The following is a 25011-nucleotide window of genomic DNA, read 5'->3' as shown; positions in this document are numbered from 1 at the left end:
TGTGGGATCTTCCTGGACTGGGGCACGAACCCGTGTCCCCTGCATCGGCAGGCAGACTCTCAACCACAGCGCCACCAGGGAATCCCTAGGCACGTATTTAAAAACTGAAATTTGAAAGCACAGAAGAAATTGAGGGGTTTTTTGTTTTGTTTTTTAGCTGTGTGAAATACAGTTGATCCTTGAACAACGAGGTTAGGGGTGCCAGTGACCCCCAGCCCCCACACACACTCACACATCCACACAGTCAAAGATCTGTGTATAACTTTGTAGTCAACCCTCCGTATTTGTGTAGTCAACCCTCCGTATTTCCACATCCACGGATTCAACCAACCGCAGATTGTGTGATATGTATTGAAAAAAAAATCTGTGTATAAGTGGGCCCTCGCAGTTCAAACCTGCAAACCTGTATTCAAGGGTGAACTGTGCAACCTTTGTGAATAGATGTTCGGCCATATGTTTGATAGTAGGATGATACAATAAGAATTGAGAGTGGATACAGGACAGGTGGGCTGTACCAGACGGTAATGATAGTGTATTCGAATTGAGAGGTAAACCTCAGTTTTTATATTTTAGACAGCTAAGGAAGAAACAGCAGTAACTGGCTATCCTTGCGAATGTAGCTTGGTAGATTAGTAGTGTGAGACTTTGCCTAACCTCACTGAGGAAGTTCCTTTTGTTAGCACAGGGCTGGGGAATGACCACCACTCAGTGTCTTTTAAGATCTGCTTGTGATGAATGGTCAAGCATAAGGGATTAGTATCATATAAGAAGTATGAGGGACTTCCCTGGTGGTCCAGTGGTTAAGACTCCATGCTTCCTCTGCAGGGGGTGTGGATTTGATCCCTGGTCAGGGAACTAAGATCCTACATGCTGCGTGGGGAGGCCAAAAATAAAAAAAGAAGTATGAAATGTTCCCTAAACCTGTTTTTTTTTTGTTTTTCATTTTTCTAAACCATTGTGTAGTGCACCTGGAAGTGGTCCCATGTTCAGACCAACCACAGTGGCTGTAGATGAAGAAGGTGGAGATGATGATAAAGAAGAATCAGCGACAAACAGTGGCACAAGTGCCACTGCCACTTGTGGCCTGGGATCTGAATTCTCCACAGATAAAGGAGGCCCTTTCACTGCAGTACAAATCACTAATACCACTGGACAGGCACAGTCTCCTGGGCTAGTCTCTCAAGGCGTCAGCTTTGGCATTAAGAATAATCTGGGGACCCCATTGCAAAAACTGGGAGTGTCATTTTCCTTTGCCAAGAAGGCTCCTGTCAAACTCGAATCAATAGCATCAGTTTTCAAGGACCATGCAGAGGAAGGGACCTCTGAAGATGGAACAAAAGCTGATGAGAAGGGTACAGACCAAGGACTGCAGAAGGTGGGAGATTCCGATGGTAGCAGTAATCTCGATGGTAAAAAAGAGGATGAAGACCCTCAGGACGGAGGGTCCCTTGCCTCAACATTATCTAAGTTAAAAAGAATGAAGCGAGAAGAAGGAGCTGGGGCTACAGAGCCAGAGTATTACCACTACATCCCCCCAGCACACTGCAAAGTAAAACCTAATTTTCCTTTCCTACTCTTTATGAGAGCCAGTGAACAAATGGAAGGTGATAATAGTGCACACCCAAAGAATGCCCTAGACAGCAAAAAAAGTAGTTCTCCCAAGCCTAAAGGCTGCATCAAGGTGGCAGCAAGCCAAGGAGCAGAAAAGACAGTTGGTGAAGTCTCTGAACAGCAGATGGAAACCAGTGTGGCTGAGCCCTCAGAGCCTGAAAGCAAAGCTGAGACAAAGAAGGCCTCAGGAGGGGATGTAAGTGAGCATAGTTTAGAGAGTCAGAGTCAGAAGGATTCAGAGATCCAAATGTGTGAGTCTAATCCTCCTAAAGAAATCTCTCAGGCCACTCCAGCAGGGAAAGAAAGCCAAGAGGGACCCAGACATCCTACTGGTCCCTTCTTTCCAGTTTTAAGCAAAGATGAAAGCACTGCCCTCCAGTGGCCATCAGAACTATTAATTTTCACGAAGGCAGAACCCTCCATTTCTTACAGTTGTAATCCTTTGTACTTTGACTTCAAGCTTTCAAGGAACAAAGATGCCAGAGCTAAAGGGACAGAAAAACCAAAGGATATAGGAGGCTCCTCAAAGGACCATCTCCAAAACCTTGATCCTAGTGAGCCAAATAAAAGCAAAGAGGAGGGAGAGAATGTAGAACATTCTTCAGGAGGCAGAATAGATGCACCTGCTCCAGGGTCTGCCTGTAGTGGCCTGAATAAGCAGGAGCCTGGGGGTAGCCATGGGTCAGAGACAGAAGACACAGGGAGAAGCCTTCCTAGCAAGAAAGAACGATCTGGGAAGTCCCACCGACACAAAAAGAAGAAGAAACACAAAAAATCCAGCAAACACAAACGGAAACACAAGCCTGACCCAGAAGAGAAAAGTTCTAAGGCAGAGTCTGGGGAGAAGTCTAAGAAGCGCAAGAAGCGAAAACGAAAGAAGAATAAGTCATCAGCCCCAGCAGATTCTGAACGGGGGCCCAAACCAGAACCCCCTGGTAGTGGTAGCCCTGCACCACCAAGAAGACGGCGGCGAGCCCAAGATGATTCCCAGCGGAGATCCATTCCAGCTGAAGAAGGGAGCAGTGGCAAGAAGGATGAAGGTGGAGGCGGTGGCAGCTCCCAAGATCATGGTGGGAGGAAACACAAAGGTGAACCTCCAACTTCATCCTGCCAGCAAAGAGCTAGCAGCAAACGGAGCAGCCGATCTAGCCATCGAAGTCGACCCAGTAGTGGAGATGAGGATAGTGATGATGCTTCATCACGCCGGCTGCACCAGAAGTCTCCATCCCAGTACAGTGAGGAGGAGGAGGAGGAAGAGGAGGAAGAAGAGTCGGGCAGTGAGCATTCCCGTAGCCGCTCACGGTCTGGCCGGCACCATTCCTCTCGCCGTTCCTCCCGGCGTTCTTACTCAAGTAGCTCAGATGCTTCTTCAGACCAGAGCTGCTATAGTAGACAACACAGTTACTCTGATGACAGCTATAGTGATTATAGTGACCGATCACGAAGGCACTCCAAGCGCTCCCACGACTCTGATGACTCAGACTATACCAGTTCCAAGCACCGGTCCAAGCGGCACAAATATTCATCTTCTGATGACGACTATAGCCTCAGTTGCAGCCAGTCCCGAAGCCGATCTCGGAGTCATACTAGGGAGCGCTCAAGATCCAGGGGCCGCAGCCGCAGCAGCAGTTGTAGTCGCAGCCGGAGCAAACGGAGAAGCCGCAGCACCACAGCCCACAGCTGGCAGCGGAGTCGGAGCTATAGCCGGGACCGCAGCTGCAGCACCCGGAGCCCTTCGCAGAGATCAGGCTCCAGGAAGGGATCGTGGGGTCACGAGAGCCCTGAGGAGAGGCGTTCTGGTCGTCGAGACTTCATTCGCTCTAAAATCTACCGCTCCCAGTCTCCCCACTATTTCCGATCAGGCCGGGGAGAAGGTTCCGGGGAGAAGAAGAAAGAAGATGGCAGAGGAGATGATGGTAAAGGGATAGGCCCACCCTCCCAGAACAGCAGCACTGGCCCAGGAAGAGGGTCAGAAGGTGACTGCAGCCCTGAAGACAAGAACTCTGTCACTGCCAAACTGCTACTGGAGAAGATCCAGTCAAGGAAAGTGGAGAGGAAACCCAGTGTGAGTGAGGAGGTGCTGGCCACCCCTAATAAAGCCGGGCTCAAGCTCAAGGACCCTCCACAAGGTTATTTTGGGCCCAAGCTCCCCCCTTCTCTTGGCAATAAGCCTGTCCTTCCACTGATAGGGAAGCTCCCAGCTACCCGAAAGCCCAACACCAAGAAATGTGAAGAGTCTGGCTTAGAAAGGGGGGAAGAGCAAGAGCAGTCAGAGACAGAAGAAGGGCCTCCAGGGAATAGTGATGCCCCATTTGGACATCAGTTCTCAGAGGAAACAGCTGGCCCCTTATCAGACCCACCCCCAGAAGAGCCAAAGTCTGAAGAAGCTACTGCTGATCACCCTGTGGCTCCGTTAGGCACCCCAGTGCACTCTGACTGCTATCCTGGGGACCCATCCATCTCCCATAACTACCTCCCTGACCCCAGTGATGGGGACACCCTCGAGTCCCTGGATAGTGGCAGTCAACCAGGCCCTGTGGAATCCAGCTTGCTGCCTATAGCGTCAGACCTTGAGCACTTCCCCAGTTATGCACCTCCCAGTGGGGAGCCTAGTATTGAGTCAGCTGATGGGGTTGAGGATGCTTCCCTAGCCCCACTGGAAAGCCAGCCCATCACCTTCACTCCCGAGGAGATGGAGAAGTACAGCAAGCTCCAGCAGGCCGCACAGCAACACATCCAGCAGCAGCTTCTGGCCAAGCAAGTAAAGGCCTTTCCCGCCTCGGCTGCCCTGGCCCCAGCCACTCCAGCCTTGCAGCCCATCCACATTCAGCAGCCGGCCACAGCCTCTGCCACCTCCATCACAACTGTTCAGCATGCCATCCTACAACATCATGCCGCAGCAGCTGCTGCTGCCATTGGCATTCACCCCCACCCTCATCCCCAGCCACTTGCCCAAGTACATCATATTCCCCAGCCCCACCTGACCCCCATTTCCTTGTCCCACCTCACTCACTCAATCATCCCTGGCCATCCTGCCACCTTTCTAGCTAGCCATCCCATCCATATTATTCCCGCCTCAGCCATCCATCCTGGGCCCTTTACCTTCCACCCTGTTCCACATGCTGCCCTCTACCCTACCCTACTTGCCCCCCGGCCTGCTGCAGCAGCTGCCACTGCCCTCCACCTTCACCCACTACTTCACCCCATCTTCTCAGGTCAGGACCTGCAGCACCCCCCCAGCCATGGAACATGAGTTGGGGGATAGGAGCCCAGGTAGGGCCAGGGAAGGTGACCCATAAATCTTCCCTTGGGGTGTTGAGCCATTAATACCAGCAAGTAGAAGCTGGAATGGGCAGTGTCTGACAGCCAAAGAATTGAGTTTTGGCTTGCAGGGGTGGTTTTAGATTTGAGGTTTGCTTTGGGTTTACTATCAGGGATTTTTTTCCCTTTTCCCCTTTCTGTTTGTCCCTCCCTCTCCTGTGTTTCTAAGCTTGGGAACACCAGTAAGTGCTACCCACCCCTCTTTGGCAACATCTCCAAACTGTTGAGTTTAGATACTCCCCTCCTCTCTCTACTTTCTATCCTCTGCACTTGTCTATAAATTTTAAAACATTTTCCTCCTCTCTGGCTGGCGGGTTTTCCATCTGGTCCTGCCTTATCAGTGTCTTTGACCTTGGTGACCTTATTTATCCCGGGTGAAGTGGAAAGGGAGTCTGACCTGGAACCAGGTGCCACTCAGGCTGTCATTCGATCCACTTCCCACACAAACAGCCACACATTTGGCACTGTTGTCCTCGTGTCCCTCATCCCAGAAGAGACATCTGCATATCCCAGAAAAGAAGATCCTATCGTGAATAGAAGCTATGCGGAACATAGAGTCACCCATGTGCTTCCCCAGAGAGGAGCTCATGTGTCTGAAGGGTGTATTTTCTTCTGTCATGTTGATGTTTCCTTCTTAATTTATAGGATTTTTTAATGTAAAAAATTGCACTGAACTCTATAAACGTAAATGCTGCTTTTTGTAGCTCATATAAAAAAGGTTCCATATTTGTAGTATACTGCAATAATATTTTTTACATCCAGCTCTTTAAGTGATCCTTGTTCTGGTGGCTTTGTGTAAATATGTTTGCCCTAGTTGAATTAAGAAACTTTAAAGGTTATAAAATGAAAACAAAAAAATAAAGTATTTGTTTTCTGCTAGATGCAAAAATGACTAAGCATGTATATTTTATCAAGCTCATGTATTTTTTGAAGTTATGATCTATAAAAATGTTAAAACAGAAAAAGGAACGTTGTTTAACATTCTTTGCAGAGACAAAATTTGCAGTAAGTGGTGCCCCCAGCACTAGAATTTTTGAACTAATGGGCAGCAGTCAGCTGGGGGTGCCAGAGGGATACTCAGTTCCGACAGAGTCTCCCTCACGTGCTTTGCTGTTTTATACAGAGAAACAGGTGCACCCACAGAGGAGGAGAGAGATTCAAGAGCTTTATTGTCTGGAAGCAGTGAGATTCAGTATGATTGTCCTGGGGGATTCCTGGGTTTCAGGGGTGCCTGTCCCAGGCAGTCCATTTGCCTTCCTAGTACTTAGCCCCCTCTGACAAAATTTTTTAATGTGCCTTTTGGGTTGGCTAGAAACTGAAGTAAAAGTAGACTGGAGGATGATAGAGTTGGGACAGTTTTTCCTCCTCCACTTACTGGGAGGTGAGCATATTTATAGATTCTGCAGATTGTTTTGCTTCATTGTTTCCATGCCTTCTACCCAGCTTAGTTTAAGCAGTAAAGATACCTTTTTTTTTTTCTCCCATGACACTTATCAGGGGAAGTACCACCTCAATTCCTCTTCCTCCTCTTCTTGCGTTTCACCTGGCTCTCAGACCTAGTTAATACACTGACCCAAAGGTGTTTATATTGTAGGTCTCATCTTCTTTGGTGTAGTTAGTACTTCCCTGTTTGGCATATCCCTGCCTATTCCTGTGGCTAGAATTGGTTGGGTGGTCACCTGACAGGAAAAACAAGCCCTTATGTGGGCCAGGGCTCTGTTCTGCCTTTCTTCTTCAATTTCCAAAAGAGAAAGGCTTTGAGTTAATGACAAGCAAGTGCTGGGCAAACAAGACTCTTGACTGAGCCTTCTGCCGGTTCAGTGCTCCTCATCTGATTCAGAAGCATCGCTTTTTTGATAACTAGCACTGGAAAATGAAATCATCTGTTTGAAGTGAAGGGACTCATTTTTCTTTGCTTTCAGCCCATGTAAATATTTAAATAATACAGTATTAACATTTTTGTGCTGCTTCCCATTAGCTTGTAGATTGAGCCATACTCTGGCTGCCTCTCTGCCTTCCTGGAGGCAGTTTCCTTTAATTTCCAGAATAGTGATTTTAAAACTAAAAAGAAAAAAGAAAAATAACCTATCCTTACTTACAAGCATAACAGATTGTATTTAACTTTATCACATATGATAGAGATATATATGCTGTAAAATTAGGGAAAGGAACTTTCTAATAAACCAATGATTTGTGGAAACTTAGAGTCTGTCGTGATTGTTGCCCGATCCACTCAAGTGGGGAAGGGGTGGAGGGAGTTATGGTTTACAAATAACATCTTGTTTGAAGTGATCATAGATTCTTATGAACCATATGATGTTTAGACTGTGCTTCTCAAAGCTCAGTCTGCCCAAGTAGAGGGGAAAGCTTATGCTGTGGGAGGAAGTAAGGGTTAAGTTTCTCTCAGTCTTATGGAGGTGTCTTGGAATGTGCACCTCCTTTCCACCCTTCCCCAGATTCTTTTTTTTTTTTTTTTTTTTTTTTTTTTTTTTTGCCTTGCTGAGCTGCATGCGGAGTCTTAGTTCCCGGACCAGGGATTGAACCCGTGCCCCCTGCAGTGGAAGCGAGGAGTCATAACCACTGGACCACCAGGGAAGTCCCCCAGATTCTCTTCTATTTCTATCCTTTTGCTCATTTTAGATGTACAATCTGTGTGTAGTAGAATGTATGGCAAATAGGTGCTCACTAAATGTGTTTGGAATTTCTAGCTTTGATTTTTGGGATTTTGGATGGACTTCAGGGCAATTGAGATGAGTCACCTGCCTGGCCTTTGCCCTCCAGATGGAATTTTGTATACCAGAACCAGTCCTGAATTATTCTCCTCAACCCTTTAATACCACTACAGTGCTTGAGAGCTACCTGGTAGAAGGAAGTATGTCCTAATTGTTACTGAGCAGATAAAAGCCTCTATCTACTCTTCTGTATGGAAAAGTCTCAAAAGGCAGGGAAAGTTCAGCATTAAAAGCTAACCATAGATCTGTAGTGATAAATTAGTTTCCTCTCTTCCTCAACCTTCAGGAAGGAACAGTACATGGTCTATTTCTTTCCTACTCTCATACAGCTGTGTTCTCCCCTTGACAAAAGAGTAGCTATTCAACTTGAACCTTGGGTTGGATGCTCAGATCTATTTCTCTAAAATAGAAAAATCCCTGCCCTAAAAAGATGAAAATGAAAAGTGGGAATTCCCGGGAGGTCCAGTGTTTAGGACTCGGCGCTTTCACTGTGGTGGCCCAGGTTCAGTCCCTGGTCAGGGAACTAAAATCCCGCAGGCCACGTGGCACGGCCAAAATAAAGAAAATGAAAAGTGATTTTTTGAGCAGGCAAGGTGTCAGTGAAAGATGCAGACACGTGTGGAGAGTATGCTGTGTGAAGGTATGTGCAGCTGCCTGATTCCAGTAGGGGTTCTATCTGTCTCAGCTGCCTGGGCTTGCAACATGGAAGTACTCCCTCTTCAACACCCTCAGTGACTAATTCAGGCCTTGTGAACCCTTTCCATTCTTGTTTGCCAGGGATACCTTCACCTCCCCTTTATCTCGTGTCTGAATTATTGCAGCATTTTCCTGGCTGACCTCCCTGACTCTAGGATCTAAGTCCCTGTCCCATGTAAGCTTACTGGCTTTTCAGAATCAGAGTGCAGTTCATTTTGTACTCATTGCTTCCCAGTAAAATTGTAAGCTCTGAGAGGGAGGGACTGATTCTTATACTTCCTTTTTTCTCTTAATCCCTTAGAATGTTTTATGTAGAGTTGAACACATAGTAAACATTTTGATTATGTGTTCAAGAAAGAAAAGCAAAGTAAAATACCACTAGTAACAGGATTATGCATCAGGATTTAGCAAGGAAACATCAAAGATGAAGATTTTTCTGTACATCCTCCACACTGCCAAGCTCAGTGCCAGGCACATAGTAGAAGTTCAATAATTTTTGACTTTATGAAGCCGTAGCATTCATTGAGAAATTCTAGGACTCAGGCTGATGGAACGGGAAAGTGACAGCAATGTGTCAGCACTCCTCTGCCTACTATCAACCCAGCTCTGACCCCAAAGGAACACCAACAAGGAATAGAATCTTTATTAAATACCAAACTCTCCCTTCCCAAATCTGATCCTACCTGTTTCCAATTTCAGTTAATGATACTACAGTCCTACCAGCCAGCCACCAAAGCTTTGAATTACTTTTGACACCTCCCTACTACACAAAGGAGAGAGCAGAGATTACACATCCAGTTACTGATGTAACTGGATGTGTTATCTCTGCTCTCTCCTTTGTTCCTGCCACCAGTACCCTGGTTCAGGCCTCATCACCTTTAACTGAGAGGATGGTAGATGCCACCCATCTGATCTTCCCACTAAGTCCTGCCTTTTCCAGTTCCTTCTATCCATAGGCAGCTAGTGTAATCCAGACTGGTGCACAATTGATCATGTATCTTATTCCCTGACTTAAAAATTCTTTGATTCTCCATCTCCTATGTATTAAAGTTCAAATTCCTTAAGATATTCAAGGACCTCCAGTGATTAGACCCCAGCCTTCCATTCCACTCTCATGCCCCAGTCCTCCCCTTTAGACACCCTATGTTGACTACTTGCCTTTCTCTATAACTGACCTCTATGTCCATCTCCTGCTCTCTTTGCTTATGTTATTTCCTATGTCTAAAAACCCCTTCATTCTCTTATTTCTTTATTGGCTGAGTCGGGTCTTAGTTGCGGCACTCTGGATCTTTCCTTGCAGCACTCGGGCTTCTCTCTAGCTGTGGCGTGTGGGCTCCAGAGCGTGTGGACTCTAGTTGTGGCCCACGTGGGCTCAGTAGTTGCGGCACTCGGGCTTAGTTGCCCCGCAGCATGTAGGATCTTAGTTCCCCAACCAGGGATCGAGCCGGCGTCCCCTGCATTGCAAGACGGATTCTTAACCACTGGACCACCAGGGAAGTCCCCCTCTTCACTCTCTGACAAAAGGCAATGTAGTGCAATGGTTAAGAACATGAATTCAGACACGAATGTCTTTGACTCCTAGTTTTGCCACTCATTGGCTGTGTAAACTTGGGCTATTTACCTAAAACTCTGTGCCACAGTTTTTGCATTTATAAAATGGGCATAATAGTACTTATTTCATAGGGTTGTTATGATGGAGCAAATAAATGACTTCAGCTAGGCATCATCTCTACCTTTTTCAAGGCATCCTTTACTATCCCTCCACTGCAGTTATATGTGTTCATGTCTTAACTCCCTCTGGACTAAGTTTTTTAAGGATCCTTGACAGTTATCTTTGTATCTCTTCCCACTCAATGCCTTGAACAGAATGAGAATTTATTAAAAATGTTAGTGAAATGTGAGTTAATTTTGGGCTATACAGTATACACCAGTAATACAATACCACTCAGATGAGGACAGTAGGAGGGTGGAAGGTAAGTATATGACTGAGTTGAGTATTATGTGCCTGCCATGAGCTTGGCACTGGGAATTCAGCAGTGAAGAAGGCCCAGACTAAAGTTCAAGGAGCTTCTAACCTAGAAAGGGATAAGATTTTGTGCTGTGTGCTAAGGTGGTGAATTATGAGGGCAAGGGAGGTGCTGAAGGGGTTCCAGAATGGCCTGGGTAGTTGGGCAGGGTAAGATGATGGTTAAGTTTGATCAGAAAATATAGAGCAAAAGGAAATGTGACTGTGTTCTTTACCCCTAGCAGATCTCTTGAATTTCCTTCCTGACAACATGCTTTTTGGGGCAGACATGAGATGCCAATAAGACTTGGCACTCCTCCTCCTCTGAGCATCCATAGAAAATGATCTTTCTGCTCAAAATTATTTCTTTTCTTTCCACTCTGTGAGCCTGCGTTTGCTTCTTCCATCCTCAGTGCCTGCTTCTATTCAGTCTGTCTGTCAGCAACGCCTACAATATGTTGGGCTCTTGGCTAGGGGCTGCAGAAAGGAACCTCACTCTCAAGGGATTCATGGACAAAATCCAGTGAACAGACCATGACTGAACGGTGTGATCGGTGCTGTGCCCATGTGTGTTAACCGCAGAGTACCAGCCTGAGGAGTTGGGGGAGGCAGCCCCTAGGCAATGACCCCACTAGAATCAAGTCTTAATGATTGGACAAAAGCTCTTGTCACCCAAGAAAGAGTGAGGCCTGCCTTCAATTGAACAACTGGTGCAAATCTCAGAGCTTGTGAGCCAGAACACCCTGGAATGACTCCACTTTATCCCCATCTCCTTTCCCCTTCAGCCAAGAGCCATTTGCCACCCCTCCCCCAGCACTGGCTGCATTGCTGTGGCCACATTAAGACTTGGCCCCTGATGGACGATGAGTGAGGAAGCTGTTGTACCAATATGGCTGAGTGAAGCTGCCGAAGGCCCTAGAAGGAGGAAGTGGATAAGTGCCTTATCCAAAAGGATACAGCAGCCTCAGGTCTTATCAGGGGGCAGGAGCTTCCTCACTCCTTCCCCCACCTCTGACCAAGTCACAATGTGCCTCGGCAGTGCAGGCAGCTGTGTGGGGGGAGGAGGAACTATAGAACTGGGGGCTAGAGTGGAGGTGTACAGACCAGCTGGTTCATGATTGCACTATCCCAAGCAGGAAGCAATGGTGGCTTAGACTAGCATGGTGGTAGTGGAAATGGGGTGAAGATTCAAGAGACATAGTTGAAAGGCAGAACCCACAGGACTTGATGATAAAATACTCTCAAAAAAAGGGAGGAGTTGACTTTCAGCCATAAGCATCCACCCCCCAGAGTGGCCTCACCCCCTTCCTGGCAATCCTAGAAACCGTATGGGTCCAGGACCTAGAGCCCTTTACTCTGTCTACTACTCAGCAAGTGGGTTTCAGTTTGATAAGAAAAGACTTCCTGTGGTGGAACTGAAAGGAAGAGGAAGGAGCTAACCCATTCCTGCCTAGGAGGTTGTGGGAGAAGGAAGATGGCCAGAGCTTTGTGTCCACTTCATGCCCTCTGGCTTCTGGAGTGGGTGCAGCTGCTCTTGGGACCCGGTGCTGCACCTCCAACCTGGGCCTTGAACCTGGACCCGGTGCGACTCACCTTCTACACAGGCCCCAATGGCAGCTACTTTGGGTTTTCATTGGACTTCTACAAGGACAGCCGTGGGAGGTGAGCCTTGGGGGACTCCCCCACCATCACTGCATCTCTGGGTCTTGAGTTCCCCATTTGTGATAGAGGTTGAGCAAAGCAATTTCTAGGGTCTATTCGGGCTGAGTTCTTGTTAGGAATACTGCGGAGGGACTAGCTCAGGTGAAGGTGTCAACGAGAGGCAGCACTGGGGAGCTGGGCAGAGCAAGGACAAAGGGAAGACAAAAGTTGATGCTTTATTTTTTCCCCAAGGGTCAGTTTTATGACCCACTCCACCCTCATCCTTTTGAAATACAGAGAGGAGCACATGTCTTAAATTGACTTGCAGAACTATGAAATTGTCTATCCACACCCCCCCCCACCTTGCTTTTCTATTCCAACCCCCTCATCCCCATAAAAATTATAGATATTTGAAAAGAAGCAATAGGGCATTCATGGTTGGGATGGATCAGGCTGCAAAATCAGACAGCTAAGATTAGAGTCCTGGCTCTTCCTCTTGATAGGAACTACCCTGAGCTAGTTACTTATTGAAGTGGACACTAATGTCCAGCTTCAGGGAGCGGCAATGGCAGATGGCCTTCAAGTATCAGCCCCTTGGGAAATTTCCTCTGCTGAAGAGAGCCACCTCCCCCAAAGCTCCCCCACTTCCAAATGTGGCCTAGGAACAATGACTGATCGATGAGGAGTGTGGAGAGAGGGGAAAGGTAAAGGTCCGGCTCTCTCACCTCAACTCCAGACAGTTCAGAAGGGTCCTTCTAGCTCCAGAGTTCCCAGGGCATTAGCCCATGGCTGTTACTGGGCCTGAATCTCAGCTCCGCTCCCTCCTCTGCCCACTCGTGCTTCTTTCCCCTCCTTTCCACAGATACTGGTCTCATGGGCATTACTTAAACATTCTGCAGACTAAAAAAAAAAAAATTATAGCATTTTTTCGAGCACTTGTTACGTATTATTTGGGTGGCACTGTGCTGAATGCTCCTCTTACGTTTATTTCATTTACTTCTGACAGCATTTATTGGTTGGTATTGTCCACCTTTTATGTACGGTACAGCTGTGATTTGAACCTAGACCTACTAGAGTCCTCAGAGGTGTCAGCACCCCACCACCCACTTTAGAGGTGACCACTAGCTTAATTCTTCGCCGTTAAAACTCACCCTCAGGAAGGGATCTGATAACAGTTCAGACAGACATATTAGGGTGCATATAAACCCATGACTTTTGGCGGCAGGTGTTGGGGAATGTAGATGTGTAAAGAGTTTAGGAGGTCTCTAAAGGCAAGGATATCAAACCCCTGGTGTTCAAATCGAACCAGATGGTTATGGTCTCAGCTTTACCCTTAATTCCGCGGGTTGCTGTGGGCATATGATTTCCCTCGCTGGAAGTCAGTTTCACTGACCATAAAATGAAAAGACTGGCCTCTATGGTCTGTGAGGTTTCATTGAGGAAAAGATGACCCAGGGACCCCGCCCCGCCAAGGCACACTGCCCTCCCGGGTAGTGCTCCCAGCGCGGGCACTGGGGAATGCGGTACGCCGGAATCCGCGCAGCGCTCACCTAGCTTTCTTATGCAGCGTGTCCATCGTGGTGGGCGCCCCACGGACCCTGGGCCGCAGCCAGGAGGAGACAGGCGGCGTTTTCCTGTGCCCCTGGAAGGCCGAGGGCGACCAGTGTACCTCGCTGCCCTTCGACCTCAGTGAGTCTCGCACAAGGAGGGAAAGGGAGGGGCTACAGGGAGAGCGGACAGCTGGGCTTCAGCACCCCACCCCTTCTTGTGCCCTCCAGATGATGAGACGCGAAGCGCAGGCACCCAAACTTTCCAAACCTTCAAGGCCCGTCAAGGACTAGGGGCGTCGGTCGTTAGTTGGAGCGACATCGTTGTGGTGGGCGCTACGGGACTGGGCTCAGGGAGCAGACAGATGGCGGGGACACGTGGAGGGGGGGAACCCGAGTCCCGCCCCTTCTCCACTCTCCTGTGGCCCTGCTTCAGGCCTGCGCTCCCTGGCAGCACTGGAACGTCCTGGAAAAGGCCGAGGAGGCTGAGAAGACGCCCGTAGGTGGATGCTTCGTGGCTCAGCTGCAGAACAGCGGCCGCGCAGAGTACTCGCCCTGCCGGGCCAACATCATGAGCCGGGTTTACCAGAAAAATTACTTCAGTGAGCTCTGCTCTCCGTTTTGGCTCCGCCCACTCGCGGTGGTTTAGCCCCACCCTTAATCTGATCCTTCCCTCCCACCAGCTCCCCCAAACCCTGCTTCCAGCCTGGCATCGCCCAGTGACCCAGCTCCTGGCTCCACCCCGCACGCCCCCGGCCCGGGAGCCGTTTAAAGGCCACGCCACCGTATTACCCCGGGGCCACGCCCCCATATGACTCCACCTCCCGGCCCCGCCCAGGCCCCAGGGCCTGCTTCTTCACAGACCCTTCCTTCTTGCCTCCTCTAGGCGGAGACAAGCGCTACTGTGAAGCCGGCTTCAGCTCCGTGGTCACTCAGGCGAGTAAGGATCATAAACGGCGTGGGGGAGGCTCCCAAACAGGAACCCCTCTCACCTCCAGGGCTTCCTTTTCAGGCTGGGGAGCTGGTGCTTGGGGCCCCTGGCGGCTACTATTTCCTAGGTACGTGCCCATCCGTACACCTCCCTCCCTTCTCTCGGCCTGGATAGACCCCAGGCGTCTGGGGCCCCACATCAGCTGTCCCTCGCTCCCTAGGTCTCCTGGCGCGGGCTCCAATTGCCGATATCATCTCGAGTTACCGCCCGGGCACCCTCTTGTGGCACGTGCCCACCCAGCAGCTCACCTTCGACTACAGCCACCCAGAGTACTTCGACGGCTACCGGGGTAACCCTGGCACCTCCCTTCGAGGCTTCCCAGCACTCTGTCACCGCCGGTCACGTCCTGCCCCTGTGGGAACTCCCCCTTGCCAACCCTGGCTGGCCAGCTCCAGCGCTAAGGCCTCCCCATCCTCTGCTCCCGCAGCTCCCCTTCCCCACCCTCTGCAGACCGCCCAGCTCCCATACACCCCACCTCGACCTCCCGCCCTGGATTCGCTTCACGGCCTAGGGCAGGTCTCGGTGGCCTCGATTTTCCCGTCTACACAATGCAGGATTTAGACAGTCTCCTCCCTCCCGGCCCCCTCCTTGCTTCACCCTCCCGGAAAGGCTAATTCGCGCTGTGTCTTCAGGGTACTCGGTGGCTGTAGGCGACTTCGACGGGAATCCAAACACTACAGGCAAGAAATTCGCTTAGGGGCGGGGGTTGGGGAAGCCGGGGAAGGAGCACCTCTAAGACCCGCGCCGAAATCTCCCTGGGATGAGGAATGGCGGGCGGGAGGCGGGTAGAGATTCCAAGGACCTCACTGGCTGGGCTCGGCTCTCCCCAGAGTTTGTCGTCGGTGCCCCTACCTGGAGCTGGACCCTGGGAGCGGTGAGTACCCTCTGCCCACCGCTCAGTGTCCCGAAGGCACTGACTTTACTCTTCAGCCTGATACCCCCAACCTAAACCTCCTGCCCTTCTGCGGCGGGGGCGACAATGACGCGCTCCTGTGCGTTGTCCGCGCAGGTGGAAATTTTGAGCTCATACCACCAGACGCTGCACCGGCTGCATGGAGAGCAGGTGGGGGTCGGGTCCCCTTGTGGGGTGGCCAAGGCTGGGGGATTGAGACCCTAGAATATTCCGCGGGACATGGTGGGGGCAAAGTCCAAGAGAGGGTACCGAGTCCGGGGACAGAAAGTAAGGTGCGGCCGGGCTTCCTGCAGATGGCTTCGTATTTCGGGCACTCAGTGGCCGTCACTGACGTCAACAGGGACGGGTGAGAAGCTGGGCGCCCCCACCCCTACCCAGTTGGGTCCCAAATTACCAGAGGCGTTGACTGCCCTCGGTCTCCTCCTTTCCTAGCCCTCACTCCCACGTGACCACCGAGGGCAGCGGGAAGGCGAGGGTGGGCGAGATTGGGCTCTGGCCCGCAGCATCCCCCTAGCCCCCCTCCCCACATAACCACCCGTCGGGCCTGCAGGAGGCATGACCTCTTGGTGGGCGCGCCACTGTACATGGAGAGCCGTGCTGACCGCAAGCTGGCCGAGGTGGGGCGCGTGTACTTGTTCCTGCAGACTCGAGGCCCTCACGCGCTGGGCGCCCCCAGCCTCCTGCTGACCGGCACGCAGCTCTATGGGCGATTTGGCTCAGCCATCGCGCCTCTGGGCGACCTCAACCGGGATGGCTACAACGGTAAGGGATGAGAGGAGCCCCACTTGCTACACAGGGGTTTACAGCCACAGTGATCATGGATTTGACCCGAGGGCAGCAGGAGCCAGGAAGGGCTTTGAGCAGGAGAGAGTTAAAGGAGACTCAGTGGGGTTTGTTTGCATTAGTCCAGGCAAAAGGTGGTGACCGCCCAGATGTGGGCTTTGGCAGCGGAGTTAGAGATGAAGGTGATTTCAAGATATTTACTACTTAGATTATTAGGACTTGATGGGTGAATGGATGTGGGGCTAAGAGAGAGAGAAGTTGGGTGGGTGATGGTTCTCTTCACTGCCTGGAACTCAAGCCATGCAACAAGTCTGGGGTGAGATCAGCAATTCAGCTCTGGACTTGTTTGATTTTTTTTTTTTTTTTTTGGCTGTGCCGTGTGGCTTGCGGGATCTTAGTTCCCTGACCAGGGATTGAACCCGGGCCTCTGGCAGTGAGAGCATCGGGTCCTAACCACTGGACTGCCAGGGAATTCTCTGTACTTGTTTGATCTCGAAGGGCTTGGGAGCATTAGGCAGACGTATCCAGAGAACATCTGGGTGTGGCTTCCCCCACTTCCAGCAGAGAGGTCTGAGCGGGAGATAGGGGATTGGGGAGAGTCAATGAGGTCCTGGGAGCTTGTGAAGTGTGAAGAGGCCCAGGACAGAACCCTAGGGAGCAAGAGCATCTAGGGGACTCCCAGAGAAAGTGAGTCTGGAAAGGAGACAGAGGAATGTTCAGAGAGGTAGGAGGGAAACCAGGAGATCTGATAGCCCAGAACTCAAAGGAAGAGTGCTTTAAGCCGGAGGAAGTTGGGTCAGTGGCTCCAGATGCTGCTGAGAGGTACAATTAGATGGGGCTGGAGAAGTAAGTATTCATGGGCTTTAACAAGAAGGAGGTCATTGGTGACAGTGACAAGAACCGATTCAGGGCTGGGTAGGGACCAAAGCCAGAATGCCAGGAGACAAGGTATGAATGGAGGGGAAGAACTGATGGCAGCCAGGGTAGACCACTCTTTCAACCAGTTTGTGAACGGAAAAAGAGAAAGGTGATTACTGAAAGGAGATGAGGGTTGAGGGAAGGTTATTTTAATTTCAAAGAATATGGAGTAAGTTGAATGTGGAGGAAAATGATCTTATGGGGAAATGGGGGCATGCAGTGAGCTGGAGGAGGGTCCCTGCAATGCATGAGGGAGGCAGGGGTGGGATGCTCAGCCCAGTGGCAGGTGTAGGAGGGACACCTATTCCAGGGTCATATGGGGAGAGGAGGAAAAAGTGGGTGTGGAGTTATAACACAACAGTTGGGCTGCTTCTCTTTGTGAATGAAGTGGGGGGCTAGGAGCTTGACTGAGTGGAGAAGGTTTGAAACAGGTGCTGAGCAGAAAACGCCAAGGGACTGCTGGGCAGCACCAAGGTCCCTAGTGAAGGCTGGAGGTCAGGAATTCATGGTGCTCCATATGGTGGGGTCTGGCCAGGCTTGCCCAGGACTGGCAATGGGGCAGGATGGCTGAGGATACAGTGAGGGTGACTGAATGATCAGAAAATAAATGAAGAGATGAGGAAGCCAAAGGTCAGGAGACAGTGGAGGCCCAGGGCCTGAGGACGAGACTGGTCTGATGGTCTATTTGGATGAATTCTGTGTACCTCGATCAGAAAAATCAATAAAGATTTTTAAAAGAAAACAACTGCACAGGAAACATAGCATAAAGTCAGAAGACAAAGGAAAGACAATTACAACATATATATCAAAGATTTTAGTTGCTGTCACATGCGAAGAATTCTTACAGATTAATAAGATTATGATGATTATTAAACTTTCAAGAGTGATCTTAAAAGTTATTAGTGATGATGAGCCCATGGTATGACTGTGGATTTGCATGGTGGGAGTGGAATGGGGTGAAGACCCCCAGGTGAAGAAGGGGCAAATATTTAATAGGTCTTGGTTACTTAATCTTCTGGGACTCTATTTTCTCATCTAAAATGGGAATAATAATGCCTAATTTTCAGGATTCAGTGAAATCACGTCATTATATTTTCCTCAATAGATAGTGAGGGCTGTTATTGTTTTTACAATAATCGGACTTGATGGGTCTCCCTCCTACCCAATTGTAAACTCCTGGAGGGCGGGGCAGCTCTCTCCTTGACCCAGACCTCTGCATTCCTCTCCTGGTCCCCTGGAGTCTGCCTAGAGAAGGAGCTCAGGAAAGTTTTACATCTGGAGAGACTGGATAACAAACAGCCACCCCCTTTCTGTTGCTCCTTCCAGATGTTGCTGTGGCCGCCCCCTATGGGGGTCCCAGCGGTCGAGGCCAAGTGTCGGTGTTCCTGGGTCAGAGTGAGGGACTTAACTCACACCCTTCCCAGGTCCTGGACAGCCCCTTCCCCACAGGCTCTGGCTTTGGCTTCTCCCTTCGAGGTGCCACAGACATCGATGACAATGGATACCCAGGTGCCCCTGGACTGCCTCCAGCTAGACAGGAAGGGCTCTTGGGCATTAGCTGGAGATGCTGAGACACAGCCAGGGGCTTGAACCTGACCTGGTGCCCGACTGAGAGCTCTGACCTGTCTGTGGGGCTGGGGGGCCAGAACAAACCTTCTATGGGGGTGGTAGTGTGGGGAAGTGCTGGGAAGATGAGGTGAGGACGCCATACCCCCTCTAATTAACAATTCTGACACCTCCCTTCCTTCCCACAATGTCCATAGACCTGCTGGTGGGAGCTTACGGGGCCAACAAGGTGGTTGTGTACAGGTGAGCACTGACTCCAGGGGTGGGGAGAGGGAGGACCCACACCATCAGAGGAGACTAGGCCAGGCGGGGCCACAAGGCAAGCTTCCTGCATCCCACCAGGGCTCAGCCAGTGGTGATGGCCACTGTCCAGCTTCTGGTGCAAGATTCGCTGAATCCTGCTGTGAAGAATTGTGTCCTGCCCCTGACCGAGACACCAGTGAGCTGGTGAGGAGACAGAGGGCGTGGGCCAGGCAGGATCTGGGACCTCAGTGTGGGGACCCTATAGCCCCTGAGCCCCATTCACATCTTTGCAGCTTTAACATCCAGATGTGTGTGGGAGCCACTGGACACAACGTTCCCAAGAAGCTGCGTGAGTGGCACCATGGGGACAGGAGGGAGGTGGACCTGGGCTTCCCTGGAGGCTGGCCGGGGAGACCCTGACTCTCCCTGCTTGCCCGGGCAGACCTAAATGCTGAGCTGCAGCTGGACCGGCAGAAGCCCCGCCAGGGCCGGCGGGTGCTACTGCTGGCCTCTCAACAGGCGAGCACCGTCCTGGGCCTGGATCTGAGCGGAAGGCACGGCCCCACCTGCTACACCACCAAGGCCTTCCTCCGAGTATGCCCGGCTGGGAATGGGCAAGGCTGGGTGTGCAGAGCCTGTTCATCCAGCCCTGGGGCATTGGGCTGGGTGCTGCACGGGGTGGTCAGGGGGACACACGTATGAGGGTACATGGTAGCAAGATGGCCTGACTCTTGCCCCCTCACTAGGATGAGGCCGACTTCCGGGACAAGCTGAGCCCCATCGTGCTCAGCCTCAATGTGTCCCTGCAGCCTGAGAAGGATGGACTAGCCCCTGCTCTCATGTTGCACGGAGACACCCACATCCAGGAACAGGTAGGGGTGGGCAGGTGCAGGCAAGGGAGGTGGAGGACCCCTCCACCCAGAAAGTCAGGGTTAGGGTTAGTGTCCAAATCATATTGTGAACACCTCTAATCTCTGATGTTACTCTCAACCCTGCTGAAAACCCCCAAATCTCAATATCCCCTATACCCTCATGTAAACCCCAAATGTCGATGTCACCTCTAAACTCTGATATAAACCCGTAAACCCTGATGTCATTATCAAAGCCCTGACATCATCCCAAACCCTGATGCAAACCCCCAAGCTCTGACGTCATCTCCAACCTCCTTTTCCTTCTCAGACCTTCTAATTCCCTAAGCCCTGATGTGCCCCCAAACTTACCCACACACCTGATGTGCCCCCTCTAGACCCGCATCATTCTGGACTGTGGGGAAGACGACCTGTGTGTGCCACAGCTCCAGCTCACTGCCAGCGTGTGAGGAGACCGCCCGCCCTACCCAACCCTGGCCCTGTCTACCCCTATGACACCCCCTCCCCACCTGGCTCCTGATACTCTGTCCTCAGCCCCTCTCCTCCTCCCAGACCCTGGGCTTGGACCCAGCCTCCTCGGCTTTACTCCTTTCTCCCCACAGGACAGGCTCCCCGCTCCTCGTTGGAGCCGATAACGTGCTGGAGCTGCAGATGGAAGCGGCCAACGAGGGTGAGGGTGCCTACGAGGCCGAGCTGGCCGTGCACCTGCCTCCAGGTGCACACTACATGCGGGCCCTCAGCAACATCGAGGTGAGGCCCCCACCCCGGGGCACAGTCGGGGACCTGGAAGGTGCAGGAGCCTTGATTCTCATCTCCCACCTGAGAGCTCCCACTTCTCTTATGCCTTCCTTTAAAAGCTGTGATTTTTTTTTTCTTTTTAATTCGGAAGAGAACATTTGCTAATAGCAAAAAATTCAAGAACTCAATTATAAAACCCAAACCAAAAATGGCTCAGGAAATAAATGTTAACAGGAACCTCTGTTAACGTTTGGTGAATTTCCTTCCAGTCTTTTTTCTCAGCATCAATATTTTATTTATTTATTTTATTGACATAGTTTATAATAATGGGGTTATACTCCATGTAATGCTTTGTGGGTTTTATTTCCAAAAAAAAAAAAAATCATTAAAAAGAGTAAGGTGCTGCAGTAATACATAAAGTGGAATGTGACAGTCCTTGAACTCCCACCCTGGCATCCTCCTCTCCCTGACTTTCCAAGGGAGGTTAACTATATATGGGATGCTCTGTAACCATCTTCTTTCTCGGGACTGCCTCTCTGAAGGGCTTTGAGAGGATCATCTGTAACCAGAAGAGGGAGAATGAGACCAAGGTGGTGCTGTGTGAGCTGGGCAACCCCATGAAGAGGAACGCCCAGGTGAGGCCGCCCAGTCCTGGGTGCTGGGTCTCCTCCACCAGGGGTTCATAGACAGCTGGGTTTTAGGGGCTGGGTTTGGAGTCAGATGGCTCCAGGCTAGAATCCTGGTCCTCCCACTCCCTAGCTGTGTGTTCTTGGGTGAGTGACACCCTTTCTGAGTGGGCTTCTGAACACAATGGAGGTAATAATGGTGACCTTGGAGGATGAGGTCCACAGGCCACATTCAGAGTGGGCATTTGGGCAGTGACTTTGGCTCTCCCCATGTCTCAGATAGGAATCACGATGTTAGTGAGTGTGGGGAACCTGGAAGAGGCTGGGGAGCACGTGTCCTTCCGGCTGCAGATCAGGAGGTACTAGACTGGGAAGCACTCCATTTCCCTATCTGATCTCCACACAGAGACCCTCAGACACCCTCCATACATAAGGGTCTTCTGGGATGCCTGCTCTTTAGACTTCCCTCTTCCCTTTCTTCCTCAGAGACTTGTTTCTGAGTTTTGGAGCCCTAGGGGAAGTTCTTGTCTAGGTCTAACTTTAGTGTGGCATGCTGTTTGTGGAGTTAGCTCTTCCTGAGACCTCTGAAATTCTGGCCCAGCCCCAGAGAGTCCTCGTGTTCACTGGCCTGGTGTCCCTGATCTGTCTCTCCTCATCCCCCTCCCTTACAGCAAGAACAGCCAGAATCCAAACAGTGAGATGGTGATGCTGGATGTGCCAGTTCGGGCAGAGGCCCATGTGGAGCTGAGAGGGTGAGAGGCCAGGGATGGAAAAGGGAGTTGGTAGGCACAGCCCTAAGGTTCCGGGGTCCTGGGCAAAGCCCCCCGCCAAGTCAGGGGATCAAGCTCACTCTGGGAGTGTCGGGCCCCTGCAGGAACTCCTTTCCAGCCTCCCTGGTGGTGGCAGCAGAAGAAAGCAAGAGAGAGAACAGCTCGGACAGCTGGGGCCCCAAAGTGGAGCACACCTACGAGGTAGGGAGGAGCCTCCGCGCCCCAGGCTGGAGTGGGCGGGCCCCAGGGGCTGGGCTAGGTGCCGAGCCTCCTAACATCCTGCCGCCACCACCCGCCAGCTCCACAACAATGGCCCTGGTGCTGTAAACGGCCTCCGCCTCAACCTCCGCCTCCCCGGCCAGTCCCAGCCCTCCGACCTTCTCTACATCCTGGATATACAGCCCCGGGGAGGCCTTCAGTGCTCCCCACAACCATCTCCCAACCCCCTCAAGGTGAGAGCCTGGGTGAGTCCTCAGCCCAACAAACAGGGCCCCTCTAGGAGGGCTGGGAGATGGGCAGAGTGTCGGACCTGATGGCCTCTTTGCCTCCTCAGCTGGACTGGGGGCTGCCCACCTCCAGCCCTTCCCAGGCCTATCACAAGCGGGACCGCAGACAGGCGCTCCTGCCGGAGCAGGAGCAGCCCTCGAGGCTTCAAGGTCCAGTTTTTGTGGTGAGCAGGTTCTGTGGTCTCCAGCTGCGGCCTCCCTGGCGCCCAGGGGCAGAGGGGATGGGAGGCAGGGACGGAGAGGGGCGGGGGGTGTGATGTAGGCCTCGTGTGGGCCACCGTGGTCCCACAGAGTCCTCCAAGTGAATAGGAAGGCTTGTGCTGGGCTTGTGTCTGGGGCAGGGTGGGGGGCACTTGCATATTTTAAGGTTTCCAGTACATTGAAGAAAATGAATAAATGCCAAAGCAGGTTTACAGAAAGGCTGGGTATTGAACGCTGTGTGATTGACCCACTTCTTTCCTCCCTCTCCCTGCATCTCCGGGACTGTGGGAGCAATCTCATTCAGAGATAACGTCCCAAGCTTGAATTTGAGTCCCTTCCCGAGGAGGAGGCCCGGCATGAGCTCCCTAACCCCCCAGCCCCCTCTGTCTTGGGTCCTACGGTGAGAGAGTGATGGGTCAGGAGGGGCTGGGGACCAATGACACATCCCCTCAGAGCTGCGATTCGGCGCCCTGTACTGTGGTGCAGTGTGAGCTGCAGGAGATGGCGCGCGGGCAGCGGGTCATGGTCACGGTGCTGGCCTTCCTGTCGCTGCCCAGCCTCCGAAAGGTGGGCCGGGATGCGGGCGGGCGGGCGGGGCCCTCTGGAGGCGGGCACTGAGTGTGTTGGGGGAGGGCGGGGCTTCGGGGGCGGGAGAGAGTGAGGGCAGAGTTTACTTTGGAGGGGACGGGGTTAGGCTGGGGGCAGATCTCCCCAGAGGGGAGTCTGGGGCCGGTACTCCCGCAACCAATAGGCCTCGTGTAAATGGCTTTCACCGCCACCCCATCCAGAGGCCCCTGGATCAGTTTGTGCTGCAGTCGCACGCTTGGTTCAACGTCTCCTCCCTTCCCTACGCCGTGCCCGCCCTCAGCCTGCCCAGCGGGGAAGCTCTGGTGAGTGTGGAAGGATGGTGGCAGAAAGGGCTCCCGCGGGTCTCCCATTGGCCTTCCCCTGTGTCCCTGCCCAGCAGGATGGGGGCGGGGCCTCCCTGGGTGTGCGGGCTGGGACAAGTAGGTGGCTTAGCTGGGGGTCACCAGCCCTGCAAGTCTGAGTCTTTGGGAAGGTCTGCATCCCGGTGACTGAGGAGACCCGCGGGTCTCCCCTCAGGTGCAGACACAGCTGCTTCGGGTCTTGGAGGAGAGAGACATTCCGATCTGGTGGGTGCTGCTAGGCGTGCTGGGTGGCCTGCTGTTGCTCACGTTCCTGGTCCTGGCCATGTGGAAGGTGAGGCGGGAAGGGAGGGTGGGTTTCGGGGTGGGGGGGAACCCCGCAGGGAGGCAGAGGGAGATGGTGGCCCAAGTAGGTGACCCAGGGTCCATCTGATCTCCGTCTCCACTATTAGAATGTCACTCTCTAGAGGACCTCTTCCAGGTCACAGATCCCTGGGAGAGGTGGCACCTGAAGAAACTCTAAGGCCTTTAGACCCATTCCCTCTGAGGGCAGGAGTCCCAGGGAATGAGCCCTGCCTTCAGGAATCCATTGGCCACCGAGAAGGACAGGGTTCACCTCCTCCCTGCTCTGTCCTCTCCCCCGCCCCCGACTGAGGTGGGAGACCCAGGTCTGATCCAGACCCCGCTTCCTGCTCCTTGTGAGGCCCTGCTGGGTCACTCCCTCCTCTGTGCCCGGACAACATGTGAGCCGTTCTCAAACTCACGTGTCCAAACCCTGGAAAGCCATAGTGCTTTTAGGGAAAACCACACATTAGACTTATAATAATCAAATATATACCATCACACACTTGAGTCATATAGAGACATAATCATCAGTACTTAAGAAAAATTCAGGCAAGAAGAAACAAAACATTAAAAAAATTTTGTTACCTGCATTATCTCTAAATGGGGAAAGGCCTCCATTTGATCGTATAGTGGGGTTTGTGTTCTGTGCTGGTCCAGGACGAGGACCTCGTGACGGGCTGGTTTCCAGCATACATCCTCCACTGCTGCTCTGGGGCCTAAAGATCACCTTTACACCCTGTCCCCGGCCCCTGTGCACCCCCAGGTTGGCTTCTTCAAGCGGAATCGGCCACCCTTACAAGAAGATGACGAAGAGGAGTGATGAGCCCATGCATCTCTGTCCTAGCAGGAAGGCTGGGGGTGATGCCTGCTCTGTCCCTTCTTCTCCAGCAAGTACCCCCAGCTCTGGTCACCCATGGGTTGGAGCTGTTTCATGGCGGGCTCCTGATGTCCTTCCCCACCCATCAGAGCCAGGTCAGCCCTTTCCTGCTGCCTAATAAAGAGGTTGAGTCCCAACCCCCAGCATGATGCCTCCTCTTGGGGTCAGAGGAGGAGAGGGGGCCTGAGGTGACGTTGGGATGGGGAATCTAGGGCTGGCAGAAGT

At 51.9% G+C, this 25011-nt stretch overlaps 2 protein-coding genes across 15 annotated transcripts in view; both read left to right on the top strand.

Annotated features, from left to right (window-relative positions):
- Positions 1-7132, top strand: part of GPATCH8 (G-patch domain containing 8) — a 98464-nt gene extending 91332 nt beyond the window's left edge. For all 11 annotated transcript variants that reach the window (XM_033848329.2, XM_033848327.2, XM_033848328.2 and 8 more), the window contains one exon: positions 964-7132. In XM_033848329.2, the coding sequence (XP_033704220.1) occupies positions 964-4864 (3901 nt within the window). In that variant the 3' untranslated portion in view covers positions 4865-7132. The remainder of the gene's footprint in view (positions 1-963) is intronic.
- A 4255-nt stretch (positions 7133-11387) lies between these two features.
- Positions 11388-24929, top strand: ITGA2B (integrin subunit alpha 2b). Of its 4 annotated transcripts, none has more exons than XM_073798444.1 (30): positions 11388-12027; positions 13574-13695; positions 13785-13882; positions 13990-14155; positions 14440-14489; positions 14566-14611; positions 14705-14833; positions 15177-15224; positions 15375-15418; positions 15554-15607; positions 15751-15803; positions 16008-16219; positions 18485-18667; positions 18922-18967; positions 19067-19171; positions 19261-19316; positions 19410-19561; positions 19714-19839; positions 20214-20281; positions 20439-20586; positions 21117-21209; positions 21480-21559; positions 21872-21952; positions 22075-22171; positions 22270-22434; positions 22524-22640; positions 23131-23244; positions 23466-23567; positions 23782-23898; positions 24567-24693. In XM_073798444.1, the coding sequence occupies exons 1-30, from the start codon at positions 11840-11842 to the stop codon at positions 24627-24629; spliced, it is 3123 nt and encodes a 1040-aa protein (XP_073654545.1). In that variant the 5' UTR covers positions 11388-11839; the 3' UTR covers positions 24630-24693. The 4 variants fall into 4 exon arrangements, with proteins under 4 accessions (XP_073654545.1, XP_073654546.1, XP_033703485.1 ...); XM_073798445.1 differs by having other exon boundaries at positions 11401-12027; positions 24673-24929; XM_033847594.2 differs by having other exon boundaries at positions 11401-12027; positions 22270-22422.
- The last annotated feature ends 82 nt before the right edge of the window (positions 24930-25011 follow it).

The sequence above is a fragment of the Tursiops truncatus genome, chromosome 20 (assembly GCF_011762595.2).
Source record: "Tursiops truncatus isolate mTurTru1 chromosome 20, mTurTru1.mat.Y, whole genome shotgun sequence".
Classification (NCBI taxonomy): Eukaryota; Metazoa; Chordata; class Mammalia; order Artiodactyla; family Delphinidae; genus Tursiops; species Tursiops truncatus.
The sequence above is the reverse complement of the archived record's forward strand: the minus strand, read 5'-3'. Positions and strand labels throughout refer to the sequence as shown.

Bases quoted from the DNA above. Each gene is read 5' to 3' on its own strand.
- ITGA2B (XM_073798444.1), top strand. From the start codon at position 11,840: ATGGCCAGAGCTTTGTGTCCACTTCATGCCCTCTGGCTTCTGGAGTGG. The intron at 15,608-15,750 runs GTGGGGGTCGGG...GGCTTCCTGCAG, and splicing joins ACCGGCTGCATGGAGAGCAG to ATGGCTTCGTATTTCGGGCA. The intron at 21,560-21,871 runs GTACTAGACTGG...CCTCCCTTACAG, and splicing joins TTCCGGCTGCAGATCAGGAG to CAAGAACAGCCAGAATCCAA.